Raw genomic sequence first — 26,630 nt, 5'->3', positions numbered from 1 at the left:
TGATGTCACGATATAATGGGGGAAAAAAAGTACGTGTCCATGCGACACATGTTCGTATCCAACAATAACTATTTTATGCAAAAAATCAAAGAACTATTTGAAAATAATGGCAATCAAATATATGATAGATCGGTGTATTGGTCTGGCCACCTAGGATTTAGCATGCCGAACGGTTCACTATCGTACAAAGGCGGAACTGAGGTAGGAATCTATAATCATACCCTACACAATAGATAACTACATCAGTACGGGAAACCCGTTCACTACATCCTAGCCCTCGCAGGCCAAAGGCGAAAAACCACCTATTCGCTGCGCAGATCGGGCAGGTTTGATGATATTGTAAGCAATGCAATATAATGCACTCCAGTGAAATAGATCTGCTCGTCGAGCTGATACTAAGCAATAAATGAACCTCGAGTTCGAATACAAACATGCGATTATAACCTTATTATTGGAATCTTATCATTTACCAGAATACAAAAGTTATCTTCCAGGAGACCATTTGTAGGCGTACACTACTTGGCTTAATGTGAAACCATTAGAGATGCGTTTATTTACAGTTTGGCAATACAAGCAGCGATCGTCACGGTCCTTCTCTGAAGATCACAATGTATGGCAAGTCAATTTTCATCTTATTAAAAAGAGACTATCCATCATACACTAGAATCTAGTCGACAATCCTACATCATATGCTATGGGGAAACGTATCTCACTGCCCCAATCATTTCGGCATCTTCTTGTCCACGACTAATTATTTCGGGGGCTAGGACAGCGAAAGCTACTGCAAGCCTACATGCAGGTCGCATTTTAAAAACGTACACTACACAGAATTTGAGTAGATGACGACGGTTTTGTCACAGACTCTACGGCTGTCTAGAAGCGGGCCAATACCAATGCTGTATAAATACGTCACTGACAAAAGCTAGAGGCTACCGCACCCTTTTCTTTGCTAGAAAACGCTTAAGGCAATCGATTATTTTGATAGAAATAACGTCCTCATTATATTTTGCGTTTCTATTTATTGAGAAACCAGCATCAGCAACAACAGCCACCTATGCTATGTTCATTGACATGGGCACGTGCGCTCACGTATTATAACCTAATACGTGTTAATAGCAGTAGGCTGGCTGGCTGGCTGGCTGGCAGATAGAAGAAACACGCTGTACAATATAGCAAGGATGGCTGCCAGGGCGTAAATTCGGTTGATTTCGGGGGACGGGAAAGCAGGTACGGAAGATTTCAGAAAGGTCGGCGACAGATGGCACAGCCACTGTGATTGTTTCTGTCTGGAAATTGCTGGCAATTGTCAACAGTGACTAGCGAATTAGAAAAGCCATGAACAGATCATTGTTCGTAGCTAAAACACTGATCTCTTCTTGGGCTCATCCGTATGTCTAATAATCTTTGCCGGTAATCAGTCAGTGCAAAGCTGTCGATACCCGTCAAAGTTTGGTACGATTGTTTGAATGAGAGATGACCGCGAAACGCTCAGTTTCCGTTCGATTTAGTTTTTGCAGGCAGGGATGGAAGAGTACGTCCATATTCGCAAAAGATAGATCTAAAAGCGCGGCTACGAGAAGCCTATTATCTCGTAGCACCCACCAGATCTTCCCAAATTTGTGATAAATTTCAGGCAATGGCCAAATTTGCGGTTCTTGATCCTTGACTACCGCTGCAGACGGTTGGCGTCTCTTACCAAGTTTCAAATACAAGACACATATAAAGCAGGTAAGTAAGTACTAGCGCACATGACGGTGTCGCACTCAACCCAGCCATCATCCAAGCTACACAGTAACTAACAAACTGGAAAGTCAGACATTTTTCTTTTCGGTAGTATACTTTCGTTATTTTGTTAATCGCGCATGATTAGTTACGGAACCGAGTTAGGGACAGGAAAATTGCGTACCTCGACGACGAAATCCGCTCGCTTGTTTTATGTTTACGGTTATATAACGCGCACAATTGCGATACTAGTGGACGTAATATATACATAAAGTATGCGTAAAGACCTAAGCGGACGTTAGTCAAAAATTAAACGCTAACATAACTGTTACTAGTCGCTATAGGGATGCGTTCTGGATCCTTTTGACCGTGAAAACGACATTGCGTTGGTGTGCATAGGTTTTATGTAGATTCGATTTGCGATGTCTATCCGATTAATAGAAATGACAGCTAGTTATTGATTGATGTCACTCTAAAAAGGAAAAAAAACTCAATTTAATGGCGCGGTCCAAGAGGATTCGAACTAACTGAACAGACCGGTATAGCCATCCTTGACCGCAATGTGGAAACAATTGTCATAATAGGAGAAGCTCATTGTTGTTACCATACAGGTGAGGAAAAGTTTACAACTAAAAAAATAATATCGATCGATTGCCGTAGATGGATAATACGTTACTTATGTCTCATTTGCTACACGTTGTTGATTTATCAGGATATTGTCCAATTGTAGTCCAAAAAACAAATCCAAAAAAAAAACATAGGTACGCGTATGGGGATGACACAATCATTTGATTGAATTACTTGATAGTACTGTATTTTGAAGACCATATTTAAACGACAAATAGATGAGTTTACGGACAGCGAAGAAAGCATCAGTTACCTAGGAAAAAATGTTACTGATCGTTTAAATTGTTTATTGATCGATTGTATAGATCGATGATATAGATAGATAGATAGATTTACATAGATAGAGAGATAGATAGATTTACATAGATAGAGAGATAGATAGATTTACATAGATAGATAGATATTGAAAATATGCACAAACCATATAAACTCGTTTGTATACGTGTAGCCCCGTTCCATTCTAAAAGACATCTGCCTCCATTCTAGAGAGCGTCCATTTCTAAGGGGAGCCAAAAGTCAAAGCTCTTGATTCAGCACGATGAGGTTTGAAGCGCAGCGTTCATCTGCTCATCAAGCTTTCCAGGCTCTTAACGCAAATCATCACGCAATTTTTAATGGCCACCGTATGTTTGAGCTGCTTTTACCGTAGCCCGACCATATCTTCTACAAAAGAGGTCTTTTGTTTTTCTTTTCATTAACTTCGTTTGACGTTTTACTATAGTTTCGCATAAAAGTCAATCAAGAATTTTTTTATCTTGTAAACCTGAGAAAAATCATACCAACCTTTTTTCTATCCTAAATTTTCCAAGTTCATGTGTTTGGCTAACGAAATAAAAGGAAAGTCGTTTCGTCTTTACATAGCGTTAGCCTGTACACGTGCAAGTAGCTGTTATTTGAGCTGTGGATTGGAAAGATGTATGCTATAAGGATCTAGTTTGTAGGTTTGGTCGTGATATACTTAATATAAAATATCTATACAGAAGTTCATTAAGTAGTTATTTACCTTATATCGCGGTTTTATTTCAATGACGTGCTGCTTTTCTACAATTATGTTTCTTGATAGGCGTAGAAAAACAATATAACTCGTCATATCGGTTGGCTCAGGTTCTTTGACAGAACACCAATATCCACTTTGGACGATTTTTCCACAAGGTCATGAGTAAGTCGCTAAAATTGAGTTTGGACAGACATGTGTAATAATGGTAATGTTCTAATCAAAAGCTGTAAAAAGCTTCAAATTTACAGGACTCCTTTATGTATAGGCTTTCAACGTCGGTGTCATACTCCACTGTTATGCAGAGCTGCATAAATAGTAGCAACGCGTGACAATTATATTAAATTTGTTTGTGTACGTCGTTTACGCCTGAGAGCCTGTAAGGTAGTTTTTCTGAGAAAGCCTAAGTGTGAACTGGAGTAGTTCATAAAGCTCAATTTGACCTGATTCTTCACTGAACTTTTGACGCATCGGCTTCCATTTTATCCAATAATTTTTTGGGGGGCGTTTTGTTCTGCGGCTCAATGGACTTTTGATAGTCATTTTTAGCTTGCCCACCAAGTGACCGCTTTTCAGTCATAAGACTTGGGAGTTCTGAAGTTTGAAGCGATTTGAAAGTTTCTGTAGAGTCTTATAATTATTGTTATCAAAATTTTTATTGTGATCTTGGTAATGTTGCAATTGTGAAATATATTTAAAATCACCTATCTCTAAATAGAAACCCATCTATTTCGATATAGACTATTTCTTAGCTATTGCTTTGTCCTTAATGTACAAGGAAAGATAACTTGTGCTCCTGCAGGAGATGAAGCTAAACAATATATAAGCCAGCAGATTGGCACCATGGTTTTATCAGATAGCAAACTCTTCGAATACGTAAGAAAAAGCTACGTATGTTAAGAAGATACCCTGTATCGATTGTAGACGAAAAGAAGAAATCATTTGAGGTCGATAAACTGCAGGCATGGTTAATGACATTATACTCTAGATACTCTAGTAAGAGTATCGATGATATACGATAGCAGCTAACGGAACGGTGCAGATACGTAACGTACTGTGAAGGTGTCAATAGAAATGGATCCTCAGCTCGTTAGATGCCAATCGGTCAGATCGTGCTTAGCGCGTACCGTTTCAATGGGACGTTCAATTAGTTAGAAATTATTAGAAATCGGCTTCCGTATAGATGGCACTGACCCTTTGGCCCGTACGTACCGTATTCACCAAGACAACGAACAGAAATTTGTACGCAATAAGCACAAAGTGTTTACATATAGCGAAATGTATCGGAGCGTATAGACAAGAAGTTGAAAATCACTACCTACCCTTTTAGCTTTTTTTCTTGCTAACACGCAATAGTCAGTTTGAAGCCTATCACAGTCACCTTGCCGCAATCTACGACCATCCGCCTGGCCCCGTAAGTGAGGTTAAACTTATGGTATAACTTATTCAGTTACCCTAGTTTAGAACATTTCGTTATTTTTTGCAGTGGACACTGTTTCACGAGTCAATTCTGTATAAATGTGTATGAGTCCATCTGATAGGGCTGACGATAATGACTCAGCACGAACCTCTACGCAAGCATTATTATTATTTGCTTGTATATAATTTTATTCGTAATTAACCATGTTAGCTTAAGATGGAAAATTAAAATTTAATTACTTGTTAATTAGCGCGTTTTTCTAGTCTGCGTCAAAACGATCTTGTTTACTTCTTCCAGCAACGATGTTTGCTAGGATCTATTAGAAAGAGCTCAATTAGCCGTCTAAACCTAGGCGGAATAGTGGTACCGAAGGCGAAACTCAAAACGCTACGCGGGAAAAGTTAAAAAGGCGCATTTCAAGCGAAGTGTTGGCCTTTATATTGATAAGTGCTGATTTATTCGCTCACTGGTCTATGCGCCTAAACCACCTGATTGTATTGGTCTTGAAGCCACCACTAGAAGACTGGGTTAGAAAATTAAAAAGTGGAAGTGGCTCAATTTGGAATGGGTTAGGATAACTGCCACCTATAGTATACCGATTTTCTATTTATAGAGCTACTGCCAGCTCTGGATGGGTAATGTCTACAATATTATACACTTATGTTCAATAACTTATGATATGCCTATTTCGAAACAATGTTTCTACCATAAACAGAAACGTTTATACGAATATATTCGCTATAGCGTGTTCAGCTAGTTATGTAGCTTCGTGAAAAAAAAGAACCAAAGTTTTACAGTAAGAATAATTTTGAAAATAAAGTCTAGCCTGCAACTTAACTTCATTTTGTTGCTCTGTAAGTACATATGCAAATCTGTGTTTTCGTTATTAATTTGTCTTCAAATGCAAATATTTTAGCTGTAAGCTCGTTAACCGTTCAACATACTAACTTGATTCTCGATTGTTTGGTATGTTGCCTTAATTGAAAATAAACATCATTACGTATTTGCCCGACAAACGACAATAAATTGCCTAGAAAGTAAGCAATCTATGTTCCCTTTGTTTGTTGACATTTGAAATCATTGAAGCCTAATTAATCTTCCGCGGGGTTTGGGAACTCTTTGAAGAAACTCCAGCTGGCAGTATTCGAGCTGTACTACAAAATCAGGGCAGATAGATGGCCTTGACTATTTGAAGCCTGTCATTTTTCTATTTAAATACTAACTTTTGATTGCTGAAGAGCCACCGTGGCACGGAATAACCGTGCACTGAAAGCAAGAAGTACGCAATAACCGCTGAAGTACGCAATAACAGAACGTGCAAGATCTATACAACTATTTACACTTCTCGTCTAAAAAACTTCGAATTACTCTGGACAGAGTTTTACTCAGTCACATAAGGCTTTCGACGGAATAGCATTTCTTAGGGCCTAATTAATACGTGCGCGATTGTTGTTTTTGACCTATTCCAACTGTGCGTAAAACAATCACAAATGCCGAGTGCTAATAAATGTTAAATACTTGCTCGTCCCATTGCATTTGTGACGATCAGTCAGTATAGCTACCTATATAGAACAGATAACCTGTTTATTTATTATTTAGTATCTATAATTTCGTATACTTTCTCTTTCTCCAAAACCTAAGTGTCCCTATCTCGAACCGTAGTATTACTATTGTCTTCAACAAAAACTCCCTCTTTAAATTATAGATAAATCGTATTCCAAGTATAGCTATTTACTTTTCACAGGATCTTTTGTATGCTCATTATCATTACTGATCCAGCATCTTTTCCTGTTGTATAACGCACGTTCTACGGGAAATTTGTCGCTGTAGCTTTGCTTCCTTACTACCTAGTTCTATCACGCCAAAACTCAGCAGGTTCAAAATCTCCACCTCGATCACCTTCACGTCCTATATAATCTGGCAGAGTAAACAGTTTAAATCTATAGACATAAAAAGCTAGTTGAATGTTCATAGCAAGCAAGAACTGGAATCGCTCTGCTAATTACGATAATCTTTATCTCCATTTACAGAGAATAAATCACAGCAGCGCGCTAAAAATATAACTTTCGAAACGGTGCTTACCAGTCCTGCTATATTTTCGCCATGTATGCTGTACAACCAATATCGTCTTTCGGATTTTAAATATGCATAAGGCATTTGAAAATTTGCGCCATTAACTGAATGTTTGTTTTCGGAAACACATGTTCGTATGCTAACGCGTGTTTTGTGACAGCCTAACAAACGATCAAAATTCTATAGGAGTTTATTGAAAAAAAAAAGGTGAAACAAAATAGACTAACATTTTGCTTGTTATATTTCAAACTTCAGTTAGGTTTGTAAAATGCGATACACGACTAATCAGCTGGGACAAAGCGGGGCAGAGGTGCTTTTTTTATTTTGCCATGAAGCGTTAATTCACTTTTATTTGTTAGCTAATAGATCTGCTGATTCGACTAACCAGAATCGCATTGAAAACAGCCAAGGTAACCTTATTAGGTAGCGTATTAATTTGATAAGCTTTAGGCCGAAACTATAGAACAAGCAGCAGGAAAAACATACAATAACTGGAGGCCAAAGAAATGTAGCTTTCCACGTGAACGATAGACCTGGTCAAAGGCTATGTACTAGTGCAACTATATACTTTTCCTTTATTTACCGTTTCGTATCACGATTCACGGAAACGGGCGATCGCTGCTTAGACTCGGGGGATGATGATCTTGAACTTTCTCGATTTAAAGCATTTGTGTTTATAGCATACTTGGTTGTTTTAACCTTTGGATATAGTCATCAGCCTATCTTGTTTTCAGACAGTGGTCAATGGAGCATAAAGGTCAGTAAAGTGAAGCCTGTTTATAGGCGATTGGCATCTCCTTCCTCTATTATTTATACAATGGAAAGTATCTATTTATACAGAAGCGCCTCTTGCAATGATTTACGCTGGTGATACATTCTCATCGAGAGTTGTTGTTGTTGTTGTTGTTGTTAATTAACAATACGATAATGTACGGATTAAAAGTGAAAAGAAACACAAAAAAGTAATAAGGTGAAGCTGTTTTCTTTTTGACGGATATGATCTCGTCAGGTAATCTAGGTCCATTCTGCGATGGTCTCCGTAATTATCACGCTTTTTGATGCGATAGGTTAACTTCGCTGATTCAAATTCAGCCATCGACGCCTATATGATTTATCTTTCATGTTATGTATATAAGGATACATTTTTTTTATATATAACATGAAAGTATATATATATGATATGAAACTTTACATCCACATATATATATATAGGAATAAATCTACTTTGTATATATGTACACCGTCTATCGATATGCGTTACAGTACATAGATGATATCTTGAAGAAGGTTTTACGTAATTCATTAGCGTACTACCTTTTTATCGAAAGTTGCTCATTTATCAAAAATAATGAAAGCTCCACTTTTATCAGGATTTATCCGTTGATGAAGTGTTACACAGCATTTAAAGCCCTCTATACGGCAGATTAACTGAAATTCGTTCGTGTTAAACACAACTGTTTATCACAGTATTATAATAAAACGACACTATAAGCATATTATCGTTTGAGCACTTAGCAATAGATCGTAAACTTAGAGCTTAAATGTGACCCTAATTTTCTCAACGGTTTTTTTGTTGTGAATTATCAACATCATATCACCCGTTATCCTGCTCTGTTCGCTACGCGGCTGCTGCTCGTTTTCAGCAAGTGCGTGTACGCTTCTTTACAACCCTTAAGCATAGATAATTATGATTTGTTACAAGACATTTTTCAATGCTGTGTTCTTCGACACGCTGTTGTCACTGAGGGCGTCTTTTTTCGTGCTACAACAATGAAAAAGCACGCTCTAGGAACGATGAATTTTTGAGAAGACTACAACGTTACGTCAATCGCAGATATACTCTCCTTTATGATACCTTCTGGCAGAAATTTCGTCACCTAAGTCACTACTGGGACAGTCCATAATACCAGTGAGAGCGAGGTATCCACCAGACGCCGTACGCTTCAATAATTTTTGAGCTACCCGCCGGTAACCACGTTCGTCAAAACAAACAATAACTGCTTAAAACCAGGTCGAAAATGTTTTCATTGGGCGACCGGTATACTTTGTCTCCGGTCGACTCGGCACGTGACCGAGTTGATTCAGGTTGAAGTTCATGTTCATGTCGACCTGATAATTTACTTGGGGAAAACCTGTTACCAGGACAGCTAGTCTCGCCCCCTGTACTTGTATAGCAGTGGAGCCCTTCGCGGGCGCTGAATAATAAACACTGCATGAATATCGCATGGCAGAACGGAGCAAGGTTTGCGGCGATGTCGAATCGCCTGAACAGACGTACCTTCAGCTACAATACTCGACGCGATACTCCAATTCACACAGGCGGATTTTCGCATTAACCATTTGTAGACCTCCTTCCAGTTAGATGTCCGCAGCCAAACCGAAAAGGACGTCGACGGAGCGTAAGAAGCGGTAAAGTCGCGCTAGAAACTCCTTTAACTGAGGTTTTTGTTCGTTTTTGAAAAATACCGTAACAGCGAGTCCTTCGTCCACAACGATGATGGTTGACGGCCATGGTTTTCAAGCTGAGTGGCAGATAACTGGCAGCTCTTTCTCCATAGTTCTCGGGGTCTTACTGTGGGCATCCTTTCCTGCGGCGCTAGCTTGCGGTTCGACTTGCCAACGCTTGCATTTATGGCCGACGTTGCATCGGACAAGGCCAATAGTCGGGTGGTCAACTGAACGGCCATTGGCCAAATAAACTTTCTTCATTCATTCCAACGTCTTACCTTACTGCGCAGAGAAAGCAGAACACGGGGAATGTAAAAGTTGCTTTTCGCCTTAGGACCACCAGCGAAAGGCTAGCGGACAAGCCAGCGATGTTCTGAGGCTTCGCTTGAAGCACGCGAAGTGTGTGCGTATTCCGTCTATAGTATCCGTAAAGTTACTGAAAAACTAATAATTACAACAGCTATTCGAATCGCATTTTTACGATTTCTAATAGGAGATGTAAGTATATAGTAATTATCATGTTTGTTGCCAATATCAGCCAAGTGCAATGCGCTAAACAAAAAAATAAAAAGTTTATATATAGTTATATTACAATACATGTAACTGGCGGTACAAAGTGGTCGCTTGGATCGCATGCGAACAGAGCGGGAAGCTGAAAGGCTTATCGGCGCGACTGCTGTGTGATATTTTGTAGTTGCTTTCAACAAAAGTCAGTCCGACATCATCTAACTGGCTCAAGCAAGCTGTCGATAATATTTATGGCCAAGATTGGGTTAAGACAAGGTTCATTTAGCGCTTGTGAAAAAGAATTTCTGTTGTTTGACTATAGGAGAAGTTTAGTCATCATATAATAACTATGAGTAACACGATCAACTTGATGACATGTTCAATATTAGGATCAAAAGGAACTTTAAAATTAAATCTCAGTTAGTCTATTAGGTTGTAGTCACCTTATACTGGATATGACTCAGCTGTCATAAACTTGCTAATATTATTAAATTAGAGTTTGCTTGATTGAAATATATTTGTTTACGCATATTCGACCTGTTCATAAAACTTTAAGACCTATGCTCAGAGATACAGAGGCTAAAATCTCATCGCCATGATGCATCCTTCATACAATTGTTCACCGTACTCGTATATCTAGATATGCATGGTAGCAATGATACCTGTGACGAAGAGATTTCTACCGAAGAGGTTTGGGCCCTATGATACGACCATACTTCTTGTCTAATGGCCGCATAAGAAGGTAACAACTTCATGAGGATGGAAGGAAGATTCTCGCTGTTAAAGAATCCCCGTTTCATTTCTAGTCACTTATTCTGATACGTTACTTGAAAGCTTTCCTCCTCTTCTAAAGATGGATATTCCGGGTAAAACAATAAACATTTTTGACACCTTCCGTACATTTCGTTACCGAAACGGTTCGGAATATCTCTGTTGTGTACGGTAAAGATACCGGTAAAAAGACGCTCAAGGTTGGTTTGCGGAGTCACAAAGCAATATCCAGAACCTAGAGGATGCCCTCTGCTCTCGCCATCTGAATTTGGTAACAATCATCTAAAGGTACTTTTGAAGGAAGACAACTGTCAGACAATTGGAGGATAGACCGAAAAATATGCTGCAACGACATGACAGTTGTTAAGCACCTCAAACTCTTCGGGTTTATACAAATACTTGAACTTCATAAAAAAAACAGTGTTTACTGCTGCGTTTCAACATATCGCCCGATATCGAGCGTCACGCAATATTTTTACACTGAATCGTCACTGGCGATGGCGATGACGAGTGTCCGTACTTCAACACGAAACATATCGGAATAAATGACTTCTGTAGAGAGACTGAGTTCTAAAATTCAAACGGATCTTCACCCAAAAACAATTGCGTTTGGTATTGACTGATCCATTGCGAATTACTTTCAATGAATCAGACCATTGTTCAGTACGTTTATTTCACTGAGGCGTATCGAGTCAAGCAAGCTATGCCGGAGAGAAGAGTCGATAAACGAGATAAAGTTATTCATTCGGTGCCATGACGACGCGAGGCCACACACGGCCAATATAGTCAAAGCTGCCCCCCTAGATTTCGAATGGAAGATCCTGTCGCACCGTCCACATTCTCCGTGCATTATGCCGACCAACTTTTTCCGCTGACTGGGCAGACACCTTCATGGCCTACATCTCGAAACGAATAAGAACTTGAAGCAAGATTAAAAAATGTCTCTGAGATAATTTTTCGCTACTTTCTGGCAGCACTGCGTACACTATTTAATGGAACGATAGCAGAAAGTTTTGAGCAATGACCAACTTATTAATTAATTATCACAGTAATAAAAAAAAATGTTGTTTTTTTATTCAGTAATGAAGTGCAGGAACTTTCTGTGGGTTGGCGGTATTTTTCTAGCTAGACGGCTTTTTCGGGTGCAAGGAGTCGACTTGGCGTGTGTATCAGCTCATTCGACAGTAGTAAATGGGCTACATTTATTCATACTTACGGTAGGGCATCTTAAGAATGGGTGTATTTTTTCTGATAAGGAAAAATGTAACATGTTTATAATCAAGATGCGTTATCGAAAGATGCGGTTCTGTCACTTTCGTTCTGGAAATTTCGATGTGAAAGATACTATGATGGTTTACAACAAGGTTACAACAGCAACCTGCCAAAAAAAGATTGACCGCGGCTAGTGGACCACGACAACGCTAGACCACGTATATCTGTAGCTATCAGAGAAGAATGGATAGAAATTGGATAATAAGTCTTAACGCATCCGCCATATAGCCTGGACCTTGGATCTTCCGACTATCATCTGTTTCGGTCTCTTTGGTGGTGTTAATTTATTGTAAATAGAGGAATACAAATATCATTTGCTAGAATTCTTTGTCCGTAAAGTACAGAAGTTCTAAGGTAATAGGATTGTGGTGTTACCAGAGAAATGGCAGAAGGTCATCGATCAAAATGGCGCATATATAACTTAGTAACGAAATTCTAAAGTATCCAAAGCTATTTGCCTTAATCTCAGCTTACAACGCTCAATGCTTGATCGCTTCCCAATATGCTAACACCAGAACGAACAATATTCGAGTTTTGTTGTGGGTTTATCAGCAAGTCGACTTTTCTTACATTGTACGACTCTTTATTTACTGCCTTACTCACAATACTATTGCGAAGAAAATTTCAGCCTATAAGTATCTTGGCAACTTACACTGGAACTGTTACCTACGACGGCAACAAATTGTACTATTGCCTCTCCTACGACTTGTCGTAATGCTCGTTATCAAAACAGCGGCACGAAAAGAAATACAGAAATAATCTAACAAAATTATCGCACGCCTCTTTATTTGCCTTTTATTTTTCTCTAATTGACAGTTTATACATTACATCTATATATGAACAAGCATGTATCAATTGCACACTTTCGCTTATGTGAACAAAAATGATTGAAGTATTTACAAATACAATCAAACAAAAACACGTGATCTAATCTGTGTTTAATGGTATGATTACAATTATCTATTTACTTCTGTTTCTTATCTGTCCTGCTTTCTTTCGTTCACTTGTTCCCTTTTGCACGACTATCACCCCTCTTCATCATCATCATCATCATCATCATCATCATAACTTAAGCAATCCATGAATAAATACTGCCTTAGGAGACGCTTCAGCCGAAGTGCATCGGGTTATTCCCATTCATATTGAGTCGTCTAATTAGTTAACTAATACAAAAAAAAAACATCAACATCAGTCTTCTGCATGCATTTCTCTAGCATGTAGAAAGCTCGCTAGATGTATTATCATAACAATTTGAAATAACAGAAAATAGCCATCATGACGAATATTCACACTTGTTGAAACAAATCTTTCTGAGGGAGGGAGTGTTGACAATGGCGCCGTAGCGCTTATGTCTCCCTAAACACGAGCTCTCTATATGTCACAGAGTACATTTGATTGGAGAAGGGAAAACTGGAGGATCGTCACTGCTACATGATAGCTATGCAGATATATATATATATATATATATATGGCTCAATTATTCTGAGTAAGGCATTGTTAGATTTTGAGCAATTTTCCCACTGCACGCTTCAGTATTCAAGTAGATCATTTATTTGTTATTATAAAATGTTCCTTTAATTTCTTTTCTTTGCTCGTGTCACGCTTGCGTTAGAAAAAGTAGCGCCTTGCGAGCCAGATGCCACCGTTTGTCGGACACCTGTATCTCACTATGTGTACCTACAGCTTTATTTACTTATTATCTTGGAATATGGCCTCTGTGTTGGAGCCTTTTGGACGGAATTGATGGTAACAGCCATTTAGCTTATCGAAAACCACTAAGCTTAAGCTAAGTAGGGGGAAATTTGATGAGTTATTTTCGTCTGGGGAAAAGCTGACCACCGTTACTGCTGTCGACGCGTGCAGCGATATCAGTGGATAGGTTTTCGGTGCTAATGGAGTAATGTGCCTTTAAGTACACTGAGAGATTTTACATATGATTAATTTTGGTTAAGTACTATTACATAACACAGATAGCATTTTACCGTTCAATTGTACGTAAACTAGAAAAAGGAAACTGATCAATGAAGCGTATAACTTTGACTGAATTAACCATGATAATAGAGCATTACAGAGTGAGGCTCACAAAGCTTCGCTCTAGATAGACACGACTGCTAGCAACTAAAATGAATAGTACACCAAAAAAAAAACACAAGCATCGTTCAACCTTCAAACATACACTTTGTACGTATTTTGCAAAATAACGTTATAGGGCAACCGAAACGTGGCAAACTAAAGTACGTATGTAGAATGAACGTACCGATAAACGAGAAAGACAGCAATCAAACTGATGAGGATAGCCGTACCGATGAGTACCAAGGCGGTCTGTTTAGCATAAATAGGAAGTTGTCGAAGAATGCTGAGCTGAAAGACAGTTGGTGGAAGTGCTTCTAGTTGGAGCTCTTGCCAAAACAATGGGATGGTGCCGTCGAATATTGTTCCGAGATTTCTGAAACCGTAACCCGTCAGCAAGGCAAAAAGAAACGACTCTCTATATTAAAAAAAGAGTCTAATCTCCATAACGTCAGCTAAGTCAAACATGTGCCAGTTGGAGATAACTATATGAGTAAAGCAGTCATACCCTATGCCCAATGGGCACATCCGAACCGGCTACAAGCACCGGTCAATGACTAGTTTCAGGTGCTGCAAAAACTCGGTTTCTTTTACATATTTCAAGTAATTCTAAACAGATGAATCAACTAATTCGTTTCCATATTATTTAATGAAAAAACACAATTCATCTAATTTCTTAAACTACGAATGCTGGAGACTGACTAGCAAAAGGTCTATTTTATTGGCTATCGATCAACTCGTAATCAACTACGTACCCTAGGCCATGTACGCGCTCCATGACGACTCCCACCTGAAATCGCGCTCTTACCGAAACCGTAACACCGGTCAAGGGGTCGCTTTCGAGATAGAACTGATGAGCTTCCTTTCGTGGATTTAGGCCGATCACGGAATTCTGATGGGCCTCATCAGCAAACAAATAATGCGGAAATGAAATGACGAGCGGAGCGCCCTTTTTGCAAGGTCCAATGTCCATCACACCTGGAAGCATAGCAGTTAATAGTCCTGGGTTGTTAACTCGACTACTAGTGAAGCACATGCGCACAAATGTAGATTCTTATTTAAACTACTCGACAACCCATGCAAATGTTATACTAATAAAGTAGTACGAACAGCTCAAAGATATATACAATTCAGGAGTTATTTTCTGAGCCACTAAATAGATACTCTAATTATAATCGCTTACTAAATAAAGCGTAATATTAGCGCTAAAGCGGTTGACTTTAGTTGAAAACGAAAAGGTACCAATATCTATGCACGTACGTCAAGGAATGCAATGATGTGTCGTAAAGACACCGCATTTATACTATTCTTGGGCGTATTACCGCTTTTGAATTTCCTCGAACCAGCGAAACATGGATCGGGACCGGAATTATTGAAGGTCTCTCTGCCCGCGACGAAGCGCAAGGTAGAAAGGCCTTCGTACACGCTCACGTTCTCGTAACGCAGAGGTAACGAACGACAAATATCGGGAACAAAGATGAGAAGCGGATTCTCGCGCGAACTCATCGGCGGCCGAAGATGACCCATAGTGCCTTTTATTTTGTTGCATTTGTGCTGCGGCCATGTTGTGAGTTCTGTGTGCCCGTTAACGACGTTGACACGATTAATCTTCTGACGGTTATCCTCTCCGGTGAAGATCGTCACTATGCCGTCATCCGTATTGTTTCGATCAACGAAATAGCCAAAACTGCCCTGTACGTCAGGTTCGGCTGCTAGCACGTTGGTGAAGATGCGAAGACCAGTACCCAAAATGGTTCCAAAACCTGAATCCTCTTTTTTGCCGGCTTCGACAGCGTTTGCCACCAGGATAAGGAAGTCCGGATATCCTAGACAAAAAAAATACGACGTGCTCATTTGTCAATAGTGGTTAAGTTAGAATTTGTCCAGCCTGATGACTGGTTATGGCGATGAGATGGTGATCAATTATCTGTTATGCTTACTTACTGCACCGAATATGTTATGTTTAAAAATGTAATAAACAATACTAAATAATGATGACGGTGATAATAATAATAAATAAATCCTGACAATCTAAGTGTAATGAACGTTTGATGATTTCGTACCTTCAAACGTGAGTTCACCAACTTGCTTTGCATGCATTACCGTCTGCCCGAGTCCATTCAAAGTAAAGGTAGCTGTACTTTTAGCAACTGTTCCACCGTCCTTAAGCCGTTGTGCAACAGCCTGCAAAGGGTCGTGGACATGATGAAAAAGCTAGATTTCGCTATCGATTTGAAACAAGAAACAGTTATGTATGTAGCTTAGTATTCCGAGCAAAAGAATTAGTAAACAAATCGCTCGTCCATATGAGCATATGTCACAGCCGTTGCTATTCACGTTTACCGATTCGAACGTTATACATCAAGTCTAGAGTAATTTCATCAAAGCTATTTAATCTCACTGAAAAATGAATAGAGTGTAACAACTACTCACGGCATAGGGTACATTAACGGTAGTTATTATATCATTATAGCCGCCTATACTCTCCTCTCGAAGGAACTGGTACCACTTTTTTTCCCTATAGCTCAGCGTACTATTTTCATGGAACTTGATATCAAATTTCTCCATATAGATCCGCCATGTGTAGGGTCCCAACTCATTGAGAATTGGCTTGTCGCCCAATTGGACCTCAACCGGATTCGTGATGTTGAAGAAGTATACGCGCATACGCATCCTCAGATCGGATACTCTGTAACCGTGTCACATGAATTAAGTAGTACACAGAAATAAATCAGGAGAATACGCCTGGCAAACTTTAACGTTTCTCGATAATCTTACATCCAGAAACATCCATATTCTCAAGAATATGCGCGCGGTCATTAGAAAAATGGTAGGAATTGCTTAAAAAAGCCGAAAAAACAATTACCTCCAGGCCGGAAACACGAGACCGCTAGGACCGAGATGCATCTGGTCCTTAAGGGCACGATCAAAGAACGCATCGAACTGGCTCTGAAGAACGACGGCTGTCACTGTCATAATGAATGACAGTATGAAAAGCAGCAAAGCTGTAAAAACACAGGAAAATACCGCGCCGGCCCGTTGTATCTTATTTGTGTGTTGTTACTTTACACGTCGTCTATGTACTGGAATAAATAGATACATTTAAAAACCAAACTACTCAAACTGTAAATGAGCTCGTCACTTAACGCTACATTGGAGTTTGGGTTAGAGCCCTAATCAGCCCTATTTGTACTGTGATGTCCGGTAACCAGGTGGTCAATGACTATCACTGAAGCCTCAATATAGGCTAGGACATTTGGGTAAATTAAATAAATAAACCATCTTATGCAGATTCTTCAGTTTTTTCATTCTGGCGATCGAATTGACATGTATAGATCACCGCTCAATCCCACTTAGGGATGTATGAAATGTCTTCGGTTCCCCAGATACTTGTTTATATTGCAGTACTATTTTTGTTTCTGCGGTTCTATGAATTTTATAGCTGACGCCTATATTTCCGTTTTATTCCTGCATTACAGGATCGGATGACGTGACGCACAGTGTGCGTATTGATACCTTTCTCGATGTCAGTTGTCGGCTTATCTATGAGCACCAATGTTCTGGAGGAACCTCCTTTTTCGATTCTAGGATTGCCGTAACTCAGAGCGATAGTGCGATAACAACAATAACATGTAAGCTATATGTCAGGTGGCGATACAAGCCTCCAAGCAGGACTTTCGATCTTCATGACGTTGTGTCAATCGGTAGAATCGCTAAAATCGATTTTTCTCTTTGTTTTACCAAGTACATGTTACCAAAAATAAATTTATAATACAGCAATATGAGAAAAAATTAATGACAAATTTACTTTACGAAAAATCATGAATGCCATATGTTCTTGAAAAAAGTTATTATACTAAAGATAAAAGGCTATATATAAGGTATCTTCGGCACCTTAAGGTTACGCGGTCATACAACCTTATCGTCGTTGATGGGTGGCTACGACAGGCCAACGCCTTTTTAGCGGTCGCAGACGATGAGCCTCTAACAAACGCGCATAGTGTAATCGGAACAAGAACATTTTCCGCATTGCCCTTTCATATTTTCCTTAATCCACTACGCTTTGCTCTTCTTAGAGTGTTTATACTCATGTTCGCTGAATTACTCAAAAGCATACCATATAACCCAACGGTCGCTTAAAACCTACGCTCTAATATGATATTTTTTTGGTGAACTTGTCAATCGTAACTTACAACAGACTTTGTAGCTGCAACAACAGCATTTGCTCGGGGTTTTCGTCTTTTCTTTTTGCTTTCCATTCTGAAGATCTGCCGTCATCGCATTGTATCTGCAAATTTCAATGAAAGAGAAAAACATATTCAAACACTGATGTACCAAACAAACCTTCGGTCGTAGTCGTTTTTTGACATTGATAATTAAATGCTGCGAATACTGCATAAACGCTACGTTGCCTAAACGCCTTTTAAAAAACGTACAATACAAATTGTTGTTGAGCACTGTTCATCAGATGCCATAAGGCATCAAGCCAAAATATTTACTTCATACAATATGCTTTTTATCTTCGAAACATGTAAATCCCACCGGCTCCCTGACTTACTGGAAGTCCTATTCCTGTAGGAGCTTGTTCAATAGACAGCATGTAGAAGAGACGTTGACGAAAAATTATGATCCATTATCAGTCAACTGCTATGCCAGACTGCATTTACATCCGACGGCTTAGAATTATAAAGCTAACAATAGTCATATGTGATATGATCAGTTTTTGCCTCATTTACTATTATTTAAGTTAGTGTCCTTAAAGGGCAATCCATGGTAGGTAAATTCATCCTTCGTGTAAATTCGAAAGAGTGTCTGAAGCTATTACTGAAACAAGGTCTATTGTTTGAATTCCTTCGAAACAGGTGACAGACTTTTCTGGTTCTTCGATCAAATACAAGATACGCAATGGCTAAACATCTCATAGCATTTGTAATCCCTACAACAGTCAACTAGCTTTCGTCGTACGACGCTTTCAGGCGAAGACAGTCTATGAAATAACTTCAATGAAGTAAACAAATAAGCATTTTATCTTATTGAATCTTCCTGTAGCTGTCGTGCAAGTTGCCTAACGGTATGGGCTGACTAGTTAAGATATGGTGGTGCAAAATGGTTAAGTAAGTTCTCCCGCTTGATGTGATAGTTTGCAAGTTTCATCTTGTCGCTCTAACAGGGTGCGTATCAAGCCGTCATTGAAGATTCTACAAAAATCGATCCAATTTGACGAGTTCCATTCATCTGCATAACATTGGCATGATCAGCAAGCATCACAACTATTCATCGATGACAATAAACATCAAACGCCTCCGTGTCATATTGCCACTTACTTTAATTTCCTTTAGCCGTAAGCCAGTACCTTATCCTTCACAGACGTATCTGTGTGAATCTGTGGACGCGTGTGCATGCCGAACTACGACAGTAGTACTCGCGCACGCTCAGACTCAATTGACATTTTTCAGAGAATATCCGACCGGGAAGATCGCGACGATGATGATCGAGGAAACCAACTAGTAAGCATAGAACTACAGGCTAGGGAAAATAAGAAAAAACTGCATTGGCTTAGTCGAATAGGAGAGCGAGAAAGAAGCGGAGCATTGTTAAATCACGCATAGCCGATTGGCTTCATAGCAACGAGCGTTGTAGATACATGCAGTAGCGAATTAAGGGACGGAAGAAGATCACGAAAAAATGTCACCGTTTTAAGACATTTCGTATTAAGGCAACAACGGGCCTTTCTAAGCGCAAAGAGACGTCTTAATTTTAATTCGTGATCGAAAATTTCGAAGCGGAAGGAACAACGCTTCGTTAGCTTCCGGTCGTTGTTGCCCTCTAAAAACGTTTGCAGATTAATAAATTGTCTCTTGTTTACAACGCTGATGTCATCGCAGTTGATCTTGTTTTGGATGACGCAATCGTAGAATAGCAAAAATCAGCTTTAGAAATCTTGCGAACAGAAAACACCTTCGCTGAGCCATCGGTACTCACGAAATATAGGTCTGATCGCAGACGTCGAATGGCAGCCGGGAAACAGAAAGCAATCACCAAGTTAACTTTCTTTGGAAGCAAAGCAAAGCGACCTTGGGTGCGGATCACCAAATCTTTCCCACTACTTGCCGAATATTTTAGCGATGATTGCCGGCCGGCCATTTTTAAATACACATCAAAAGCAAGATGAATGTTTCAAGTGGTACATCTTACGATATCTATTGTCTATACTTTCCTTCATTTCCTGCAACACGCCCAATTTACAAAACTCATAACTAGCTATGCTGTTTCACTTCCTTGTAGAGATTAAAAAGACTAATTTACAATAAGACATATGGTTCAGAGAACATTGTTTATGCGACTAGAGAATTCCATATGATAGTAAAGTATCAGTCACCTAATAAACAAATAGATACTACCTGAAATTGGAAATATGGTCGTGAAGCAACAACGAAAGAAAGTTATCGCTATAACGCAAATCGCCTCCTCGACTGACAAAAAGGTTCAGATTAGCGACTTTAACGAATTTCTTCAATGCGTCACTGCAACCTCACGGAGAGGTAGTGGCTGCATCTGAAGACGGTCACACAAAACGATTTCCACTTAGCAGGAGATATAGATAGAGGCGGCAGCAGTGAGGAAAGGTATTAGCTATACGATATAGAATATCAAAAGATGGTCCAAAGAAGCATTGCCCATTCGAACCGAACGTGAACGTCGTCTAAAATCAGTTCTGAGATTGCTTCCCATCTTCACCGCATTACGCACACTGAGGAAAATTCGTTCCTCCAAATGAAATTTACATCAAAGATAACCGTAAAAATCGAAGCAGACATGGTTCTCTTAACGCCATATGGCTGCTACATATAGAATCTAAAATCAGGACTATTATTTACGCGAGTACATCAGTCACAGTCGCACCGTCTGTGTCACCATCGAAGGCGTGAAGTTCGCCATTAATGTTTTTACCCGCAATATGCATGTAATACACATTTCTTTATGAAATAATTTTCAGTTTCCAGATTTCTAACCACTGAAGTTCCTCGCTAGAGGGCGGCGTCACTGTGCAAATACAGACGAACGTAAAACATTGTTTAGATCTAGATAACAAATGAGGACAGGTCCAACTCAGGCTCTTCGAATTTTACTTCCTAATTTAATGCATGACTCAATCTTACAGGCTCGCCTCCACCATAGAGAAAGTACTACAATAGATTCGTTACCTACGTCTGGTGTGCAACTATCGTACAAGTAAGTGACCGCTACCTCTAGTGATGAAACAATTCATCGTAGTGCTATACTCGCCAAATATCTTGCTCAGTCAACGACGCATATTAAGAATACTTATCCACACATTACGTAAGTCAGTCCCCCGGCGCACCTGATGCACTGTAGACGTTTCCGTCGTCACGAAGTTTCGTTATAATGCCCACACCACAATGCAGAATGGATTGATTGGATTCTGTGCTATTGCTGTAAAAGACCGATTTGACAAATTATAGTACTTTTAACAAATAGGCTTGATGTGCTTTTTCTCGACCAATTCAAAATGGTCACTCACCAAATACATGTGGAACCCCAGAAGTCCATCCCCCCTACCCTCTTTCGGGCCTGCGCACAGAGCGAACTTGAAGTGGCCATGAAGAAACGATAACAGCTTTGCTGAAATTTGGTAAACCGGTGATCAAATTATTCAGAGTAGCGCAATTCAACCCATTAACATACTACCAGCACATCTAAACGTCATTGCCAAAGGTTATCGGCAAGCGATAAGGCGAGTAAACACAGAAATCGCCTCGTCCTACGCTACGGATCCGTACGAAAAAAGAACCAGTAGATGACAGCGACCTTCGTTGCGTGAACATATACCATTGGACGAGAAACATCCACAAGCATGTAAAGCAGCACGTAAAGAAGCGCCTATTGACTTTTTCCGTGGACTATAAATCTTGCCACGTACTCATCCGCTAGCAGGTGTAGCAAATGATTCTTCGCCAACGGGAATCAGCGCGACAGCAATAGCGGTGAGTTTCCACAAACGTGCTATACCGGAGCATGCCTAGACAGACGCACCGTAGTCTGTCAAAAATGATAGCTTATACAAATAGAAAAATTACCTGGTACATATGTATTATTCTTTATGAGCATAGTTGATTGTTATTGTGTCATAGTAGTCGTTTACGCGTAGTCTTGCGGCCGTCTTCAGTCAAATCGAAGCACTAAACAGCATTGATTTCACGATCGCCGCTCGATGCATCGCCATTGCCACAATACGACAGGACAGTGAATAGGTAAATAGCGCAGTGGAATAGTGATCTTGACGCGCCGATGGGCGAAGGACACCTATGAAACTTCAAGTATTGCGATCGTTCTCTGTTATCATATGTGTTTATATATAGCAAGTATAATGATAATCGTTCAAGTACTCTGAAACAGGTCATATGTGCAATATAAATACCGTAATATAAACACTAACTGGGTAAACCTTCCGTAAGGCTTGGGCTGTACAACCATACTGCCCTGCACTAGAATTATACTTGCTCTATCTGCTTGAGTACGATGTCGACTATAACGTTTAAAGACTATTTGTCAATGCCATAAACGTCTCTACGTTTAGCGAAACACTTGTTGGGAACATCTACGCTGTGTTCACCAAATATCCACAGGAAGGGTAAGATGCTACGCAGGACACGTGCCTTTCACCCACGAGTGTCGGCGTCCGTCGTTCAACAGTGTTGCCTAACTAGTCTTTTGAAATGTATATGAGTCCTTAATTTCGCTAGGAGCAAAGTGATACATTCACAATAATTAAAAATGAATGTGTACACTGGGCCTGCGTGGATCGAACACATATCTGCGATAATTATAGTTACAGCCGAACGAGTTCGTAGCTTCGAGGAATTAGTCAGTGCAAGTACTCGTCCGGAACTACGGAAAGATTCACGTCTAACTTGAGCGGCTACTGCGTAACAAAACGCCGAACTAAGCCCGATAATATAACGACAAATGCCTAAAAACGATATCTGCCAAAAAAGAATAGCACCTTTGAATTGAATGTTCTGTTTCAGTTATTGTGCATTTATCAAGATGGAAACATAGCTGCAGGCTTTACAAAAACCGCTCATCATGAGATTGGATTTAGGTAGGGCTCGATTCTTCATTCGTTTGCGACGATAAATTCAATTATTCAGCGATGGGAGTGCTAAAGCGAGCTACATTTACTACTCCTATATTCAAACAACTATATAGAAAAGTACCTAACGAACTAACTCTCTCGTCGAAACTGCAGTATAAACGTTAATTCCTGCTCAGTTGACTCATTCTACACCGCTAAACGCCGGCAAGAAGAGCGCGACGCTTCGAAATGCAATTGGTCTCAGCACTTACTTATTTCTAGATGTCTGCCTGGATGTTTACGTGCCACTATTACAATAGCCTTCGCTTTCATCTAAACGCTGAATTTTTTTGCGCTCTCGCACATCACCCCCACACTTTGCCGAAGTCCTATCAACTCCCATCATTTTCTATCCCTTATTTATCCTCTTGACTGATAATACGTTAGCATTACTCCAAATTTTACACTATCCACAAACAGTTCGTGTCTTGTATTACGTTCTCGTTCAAAGGAAGTGGCTAACATTGCATGCCAGTTTCAGTGACGGCATTAGGGGCGAGACGCTGAAAACGTGAAGTTGTGCAAAGTAGCGAAACAAGCATAGGTAAAATCGTTCTCCTGAAGTTAGTCACTCGGTGGGTCAGAGTCAGCTTGTTTGCGCGTCAGTTCATCTGCTGTGACGCTGTTGCTGTGGCCGTCTGCCTATCATCGTCATGGTAGAGAATTTGCTTAACAGTAGAGGCTAGAATGATGTGCGCCTAGCTGTACATTTTGAGCGAGAAGGGCCGGCAGTCCCCGGGATGGGCCTTCACTGCCCACTGCGGACGTCGCTAAACACTTGTGTATTACAAATAGACGCTTTCCAGAACAACGCATTGCAGCAAACAGCCTGCGATGCCACGCTCTCAACGACAGCTTCAAATGACGATTGTCGAAGGGACGCTGATGAATGGATTCGCCTTGTTGCAGCGCGACGTGATTGCTACACATCGTGCGCGTGCCGTTGAATAGGCATACGACAACAATATAAGCAAACAGAAAAACAAACTCGTAAAGCGAAACTAGGAAGCTTTACGCACATATTTGATCGTTCTCGTCTCACCCATTGCTATAGAGATCTTCTACATAAAGCGCAATAAGTCCTCGTCAGACTTAACCTATTAGTACAACTGGGTCAGGTACAAGACCCCTTGAATGGGCAGGCTGCAGCCAGCATGTCAGCTTCGAGATGGCTAAATAGACACTGATGTTGTATAATCACATTGATACAATGTATATCATAACCATGTATAAAAAGTTATATAAACGGCATCAAATAGAATAATCATATATTATGATATTTGACAGCGGTATAGAATTCAAAAATACCAGGAAGGAAAAAAATTACACTTTTATATGGTATAATCTTTTATACGCACGTCAATGAAATATATTATGTTCTACTATATACGTAGAGTAAAGCGTTCTCATTAAAGAAAGCTTTGGGAAGCTGTTCAGCGTAACGAGCATGCGTTAATTTGTTGTTACTAGTAACCAGTTCTTTGCAGAAAATATCATTTTTTTTAATCCGAAAAAGGTAAAACAAAGCAACAGATCTTAAAGTTTTAGACTTGAAAGGTTCAAAGCGCTTGCTCTGATAGGGCCATTTTGAAGGGTCGAATATAAAATCTCAGGTGGGTTGTCCAGACAAGCTGCACCGGCTACTCTTTTTGGGCTTCTTGTATTGATTAATCGTTTTAAGAAGCCCTTGTCTTTTTTGACCTCTGGCCTGCTATCAGGCCAAAATTCAATGACACTTCGGGTTTCGTTGTATGCAACGTATTTGAGCTGGGCTTTAACAAGTTAACACGACCCAATGATGCTTAACACACTGCTAGTTCAACATAATAGATTACAGAACAATATGGTAAAAATGATTAGTGCACATAACAGAACAAAAGTATAAGATGCACCTCTCATTCTTCTTGTTCGAGCTGTGACCATCCGAAAAATTGATCTAAAGGTATTTCCTGGGTCGGTGCTACTTGACCGCCTCAATCAGTATCGTCGACAGGTCGAGACTACCTTGGTTTTTCGTCGCAATTAGAAATATTAATTTACATGATAAATGAATACACTAGACTCAGCTGGACTTGTCGCAGTAAACTTTGTGGCCTTATATAAGTTCAGTGCTGCTCATGGAATGACCTAAATTTAGGGAATTTAGATAGCTCGCTTACGTTATCGGTCATGCCACCAGCAAGAAATTCGCGTTTAATCGTCTACCGTATCAACCTCTTTCGAAAAAGATATATATAATTTCAAGACAACCCCCTGCTGCAAGATAAGCTTTAGTTAATCATTAAATAAATCCTAGGTGTGCGTTGAAACAGCGTATACCATGTAGTAGGGACAACTGCTTCTGGGCAACCAACCTAGGTTTCCGTATATAAATGTTATTAGAATATCTGCCGGTATGGTAGAGTGATTGATTTCGTCGTATTCGATTCGTGTGCTTGCCTTGACAAGAGCCTAGTCGAAGACTTGGTAGGACCTAGACCTAAAAATCGGACAAACATAGTACATAAGGAACACAAGAATAAATGCACGTAATAATAAAATAAAATAAATCTAACAAATATTGCGCTAATTGTAACCAATCGTTCCTGTTAGAAGTGTTTTCATGATTCTTTTTTCTATGTCAAAAAGGTTCCGCACCAGCTGTTATGCTGCCATAACGCGTGAACAGGTTATCAGTCGGTTGTGCCATATTTGATAGACGATAACTATGTCTAGCTAGGTAAACAGACAAAATTATCGAGTGATTAATAAAAATGATGAAAACTCGTTCAAGTTTCTTGTTTTTTTATTTTATTTTATATTATATTAACTATCTCGTTTGACATCGGCTAGCTCGCTTCAATGATATCATCCATTAAAATTGGACTTGAAATTTCATTTTTCTTTCTTTTGCTTCTCTTTTTCATTTTCATATTTGATGTCCAGTACTTAGTTCGTTAAACATTGCTTCTGACAGCTCGACATGACCTGTCTAGCGGTTGCTGCATGTACAGTCTTATTTCAAAAGCGTTTCTACTTGACCTGAAATAAGTCAAGGGTTCATATCAATAGAATCAAGACCTAATCTCAAGTAATTTGTAATATACTAATATAATAATAACAATAATGAGGCCAGTCTGCATTTTCCTACTCTCTTAGACATAACGTAGTTCTTAGCTTAATAAAACTGAGTGCTCCACTCTTCCCTTCCGTCACCGCCCGATATAAATGTACGCAACGCGCTAAAGGCAATGAACATTACGCCCAGTCATTTTTATCACAAAGGTGCCTACTATGACGACTTATGTAAGTTCGGGTAAATGTACGTTAGCGCCACCATGACAATCGTGATACAAAGCTTTTTATCAGCCGTGAAGCACGCCCAGTGGCTTAAACGAACACACAATTGCATCGAACATGGACAGTCATACGATAACATATAATCATCGAAAATCAATTGAGAATAAAGTTAATAAAAGACACAGTCTCATCAGAAAGAAAGGTGCCGCCAAAGTACAGCCAAGGACGAGGGATCAACTGAGCACTGATAGAATTGCCGCGACGCTTTACCGTTCTTGTTGTTATTGTGA

General features: G+C 39.7%; 2 protein-coding genes across 13 annotated transcripts in view; one reads left to right on the top strand and one right to left on the bottom strand.

Annotated features, from left to right (window-relative positions):
• Positions 1-6,930: 6,930 nt before the first annotated feature.
• Positions 6,931-25,833, top strand: LOC147758567 (uncharacterized). 5 transcript variants are annotated; one of them, XR_015323209.1, is made up of 4 exons: positions 6,947-7,246; positions 17,384-17,536; positions 21,067-21,137; positions 21,642-25,833. XR_015323209.1 is itself a non-coding variant. In XM_086982832.1 (3 exons), the coding sequence occupies exons 1-3, from the start codon at positions 7,105-7,107 to the stop codon at positions 21,081-21,083; spliced, it is 312 nt and encodes a 103-aa protein (XP_086838958.1). In that variant the 5' UTR covers positions 6,947-7,104; the 3' UTR covers positions 21,084-25,833. The 5 variants fall into 5 exon arrangements, 1 of the variants encoding a protein (XP_086838958.1); XR_015323208.1 differs by having other exon boundaries at positions 21,469-25,833; XR_015323211.1 differs by having other exon boundaries at positions 6,931-7,043; positions 21,067-25,833.
• Positions 12,594-26,630, bottom strand: part of LOC111247712 (scavenger receptor class B member 1-like) — a 37,124-nt gene continuing 23,087 nt past the window's right edge. For 3 of the 8 annotated variants that reach the window (XM_086982791.1, XM_022799011.2, XM_022798979.2), the window contains exons 2-8: positions 18,098-18,192; positions 16,771-16,909; positions 16,338-16,593; positions 15,968-16,088; positions 15,227-15,730; positions 14,660-14,882; positions 12,594-14,280 (exon numbers count right to left, since the gene is read on the bottom strand). In XM_086982791.1, coding sequence (XP_086838917.1) covers positions 14,064-14,280; positions 14,660-14,882; positions 15,227-15,730; positions 15,968-16,088; positions 16,338-16,593; positions 16,771-16,909; positions 18,098-18,192 — 1,555 coding nt within the window. In that variant the 3' untranslated portion in view covers positions 12,594-14,063. Of the gene's footprint in view, positions 14,281-14,659; positions 14,883-15,226; positions 15,731-15,967; positions 16,089-16,337; positions 16,594-16,770; positions 16,910-18,097; positions 18,193-19,228; positions 21,073-22,003; positions 22,143-23,273; positions 23,415-26,630 lie in introns of those variants that run through there. The other 5 variants (XM_022798971.2, XM_022798987.2, XM_022798993.2 and 2 more) reach the window with 5 other exon arrangements.

The sequence above is a fragment of the Varroa destructor genome, unplaced genomic scaffold (assembly GCF_002443255.2).
Source record: "Varroa destructor unplaced genomic scaffold, Vdes_3.0 BEIS01000001.1, whole genome shotgun sequence".
NCBI lineage: Eukaryota > Metazoa > Arthropoda > Arachnida > Mesostigmata > Varroidae > Varroa > Varroa destructor.
Note: the sequence above shows the minus strand (reverse complement) of the source record. Positions and strands in the feature narration are given on the sequence as shown.

What these genes read in the sequence shown, in the direction of transcription:
- LOC147758567 (XM_086982832.1), top strand. Translation starts at nt 7,105, where the DNA reads ATGCGATACACGACTAATCAGCTGGGACAAAGCGGGGCAGAGGTGCTT. An exon ending in TCGCATTGAAAACAGCCAAG is followed by an intron (nt 7,247 to 17,383) that starts GTAACCTTATTA and finishes CCTGCATTACAG; the next exon opens with GATCGGATGACGTGACGCAC.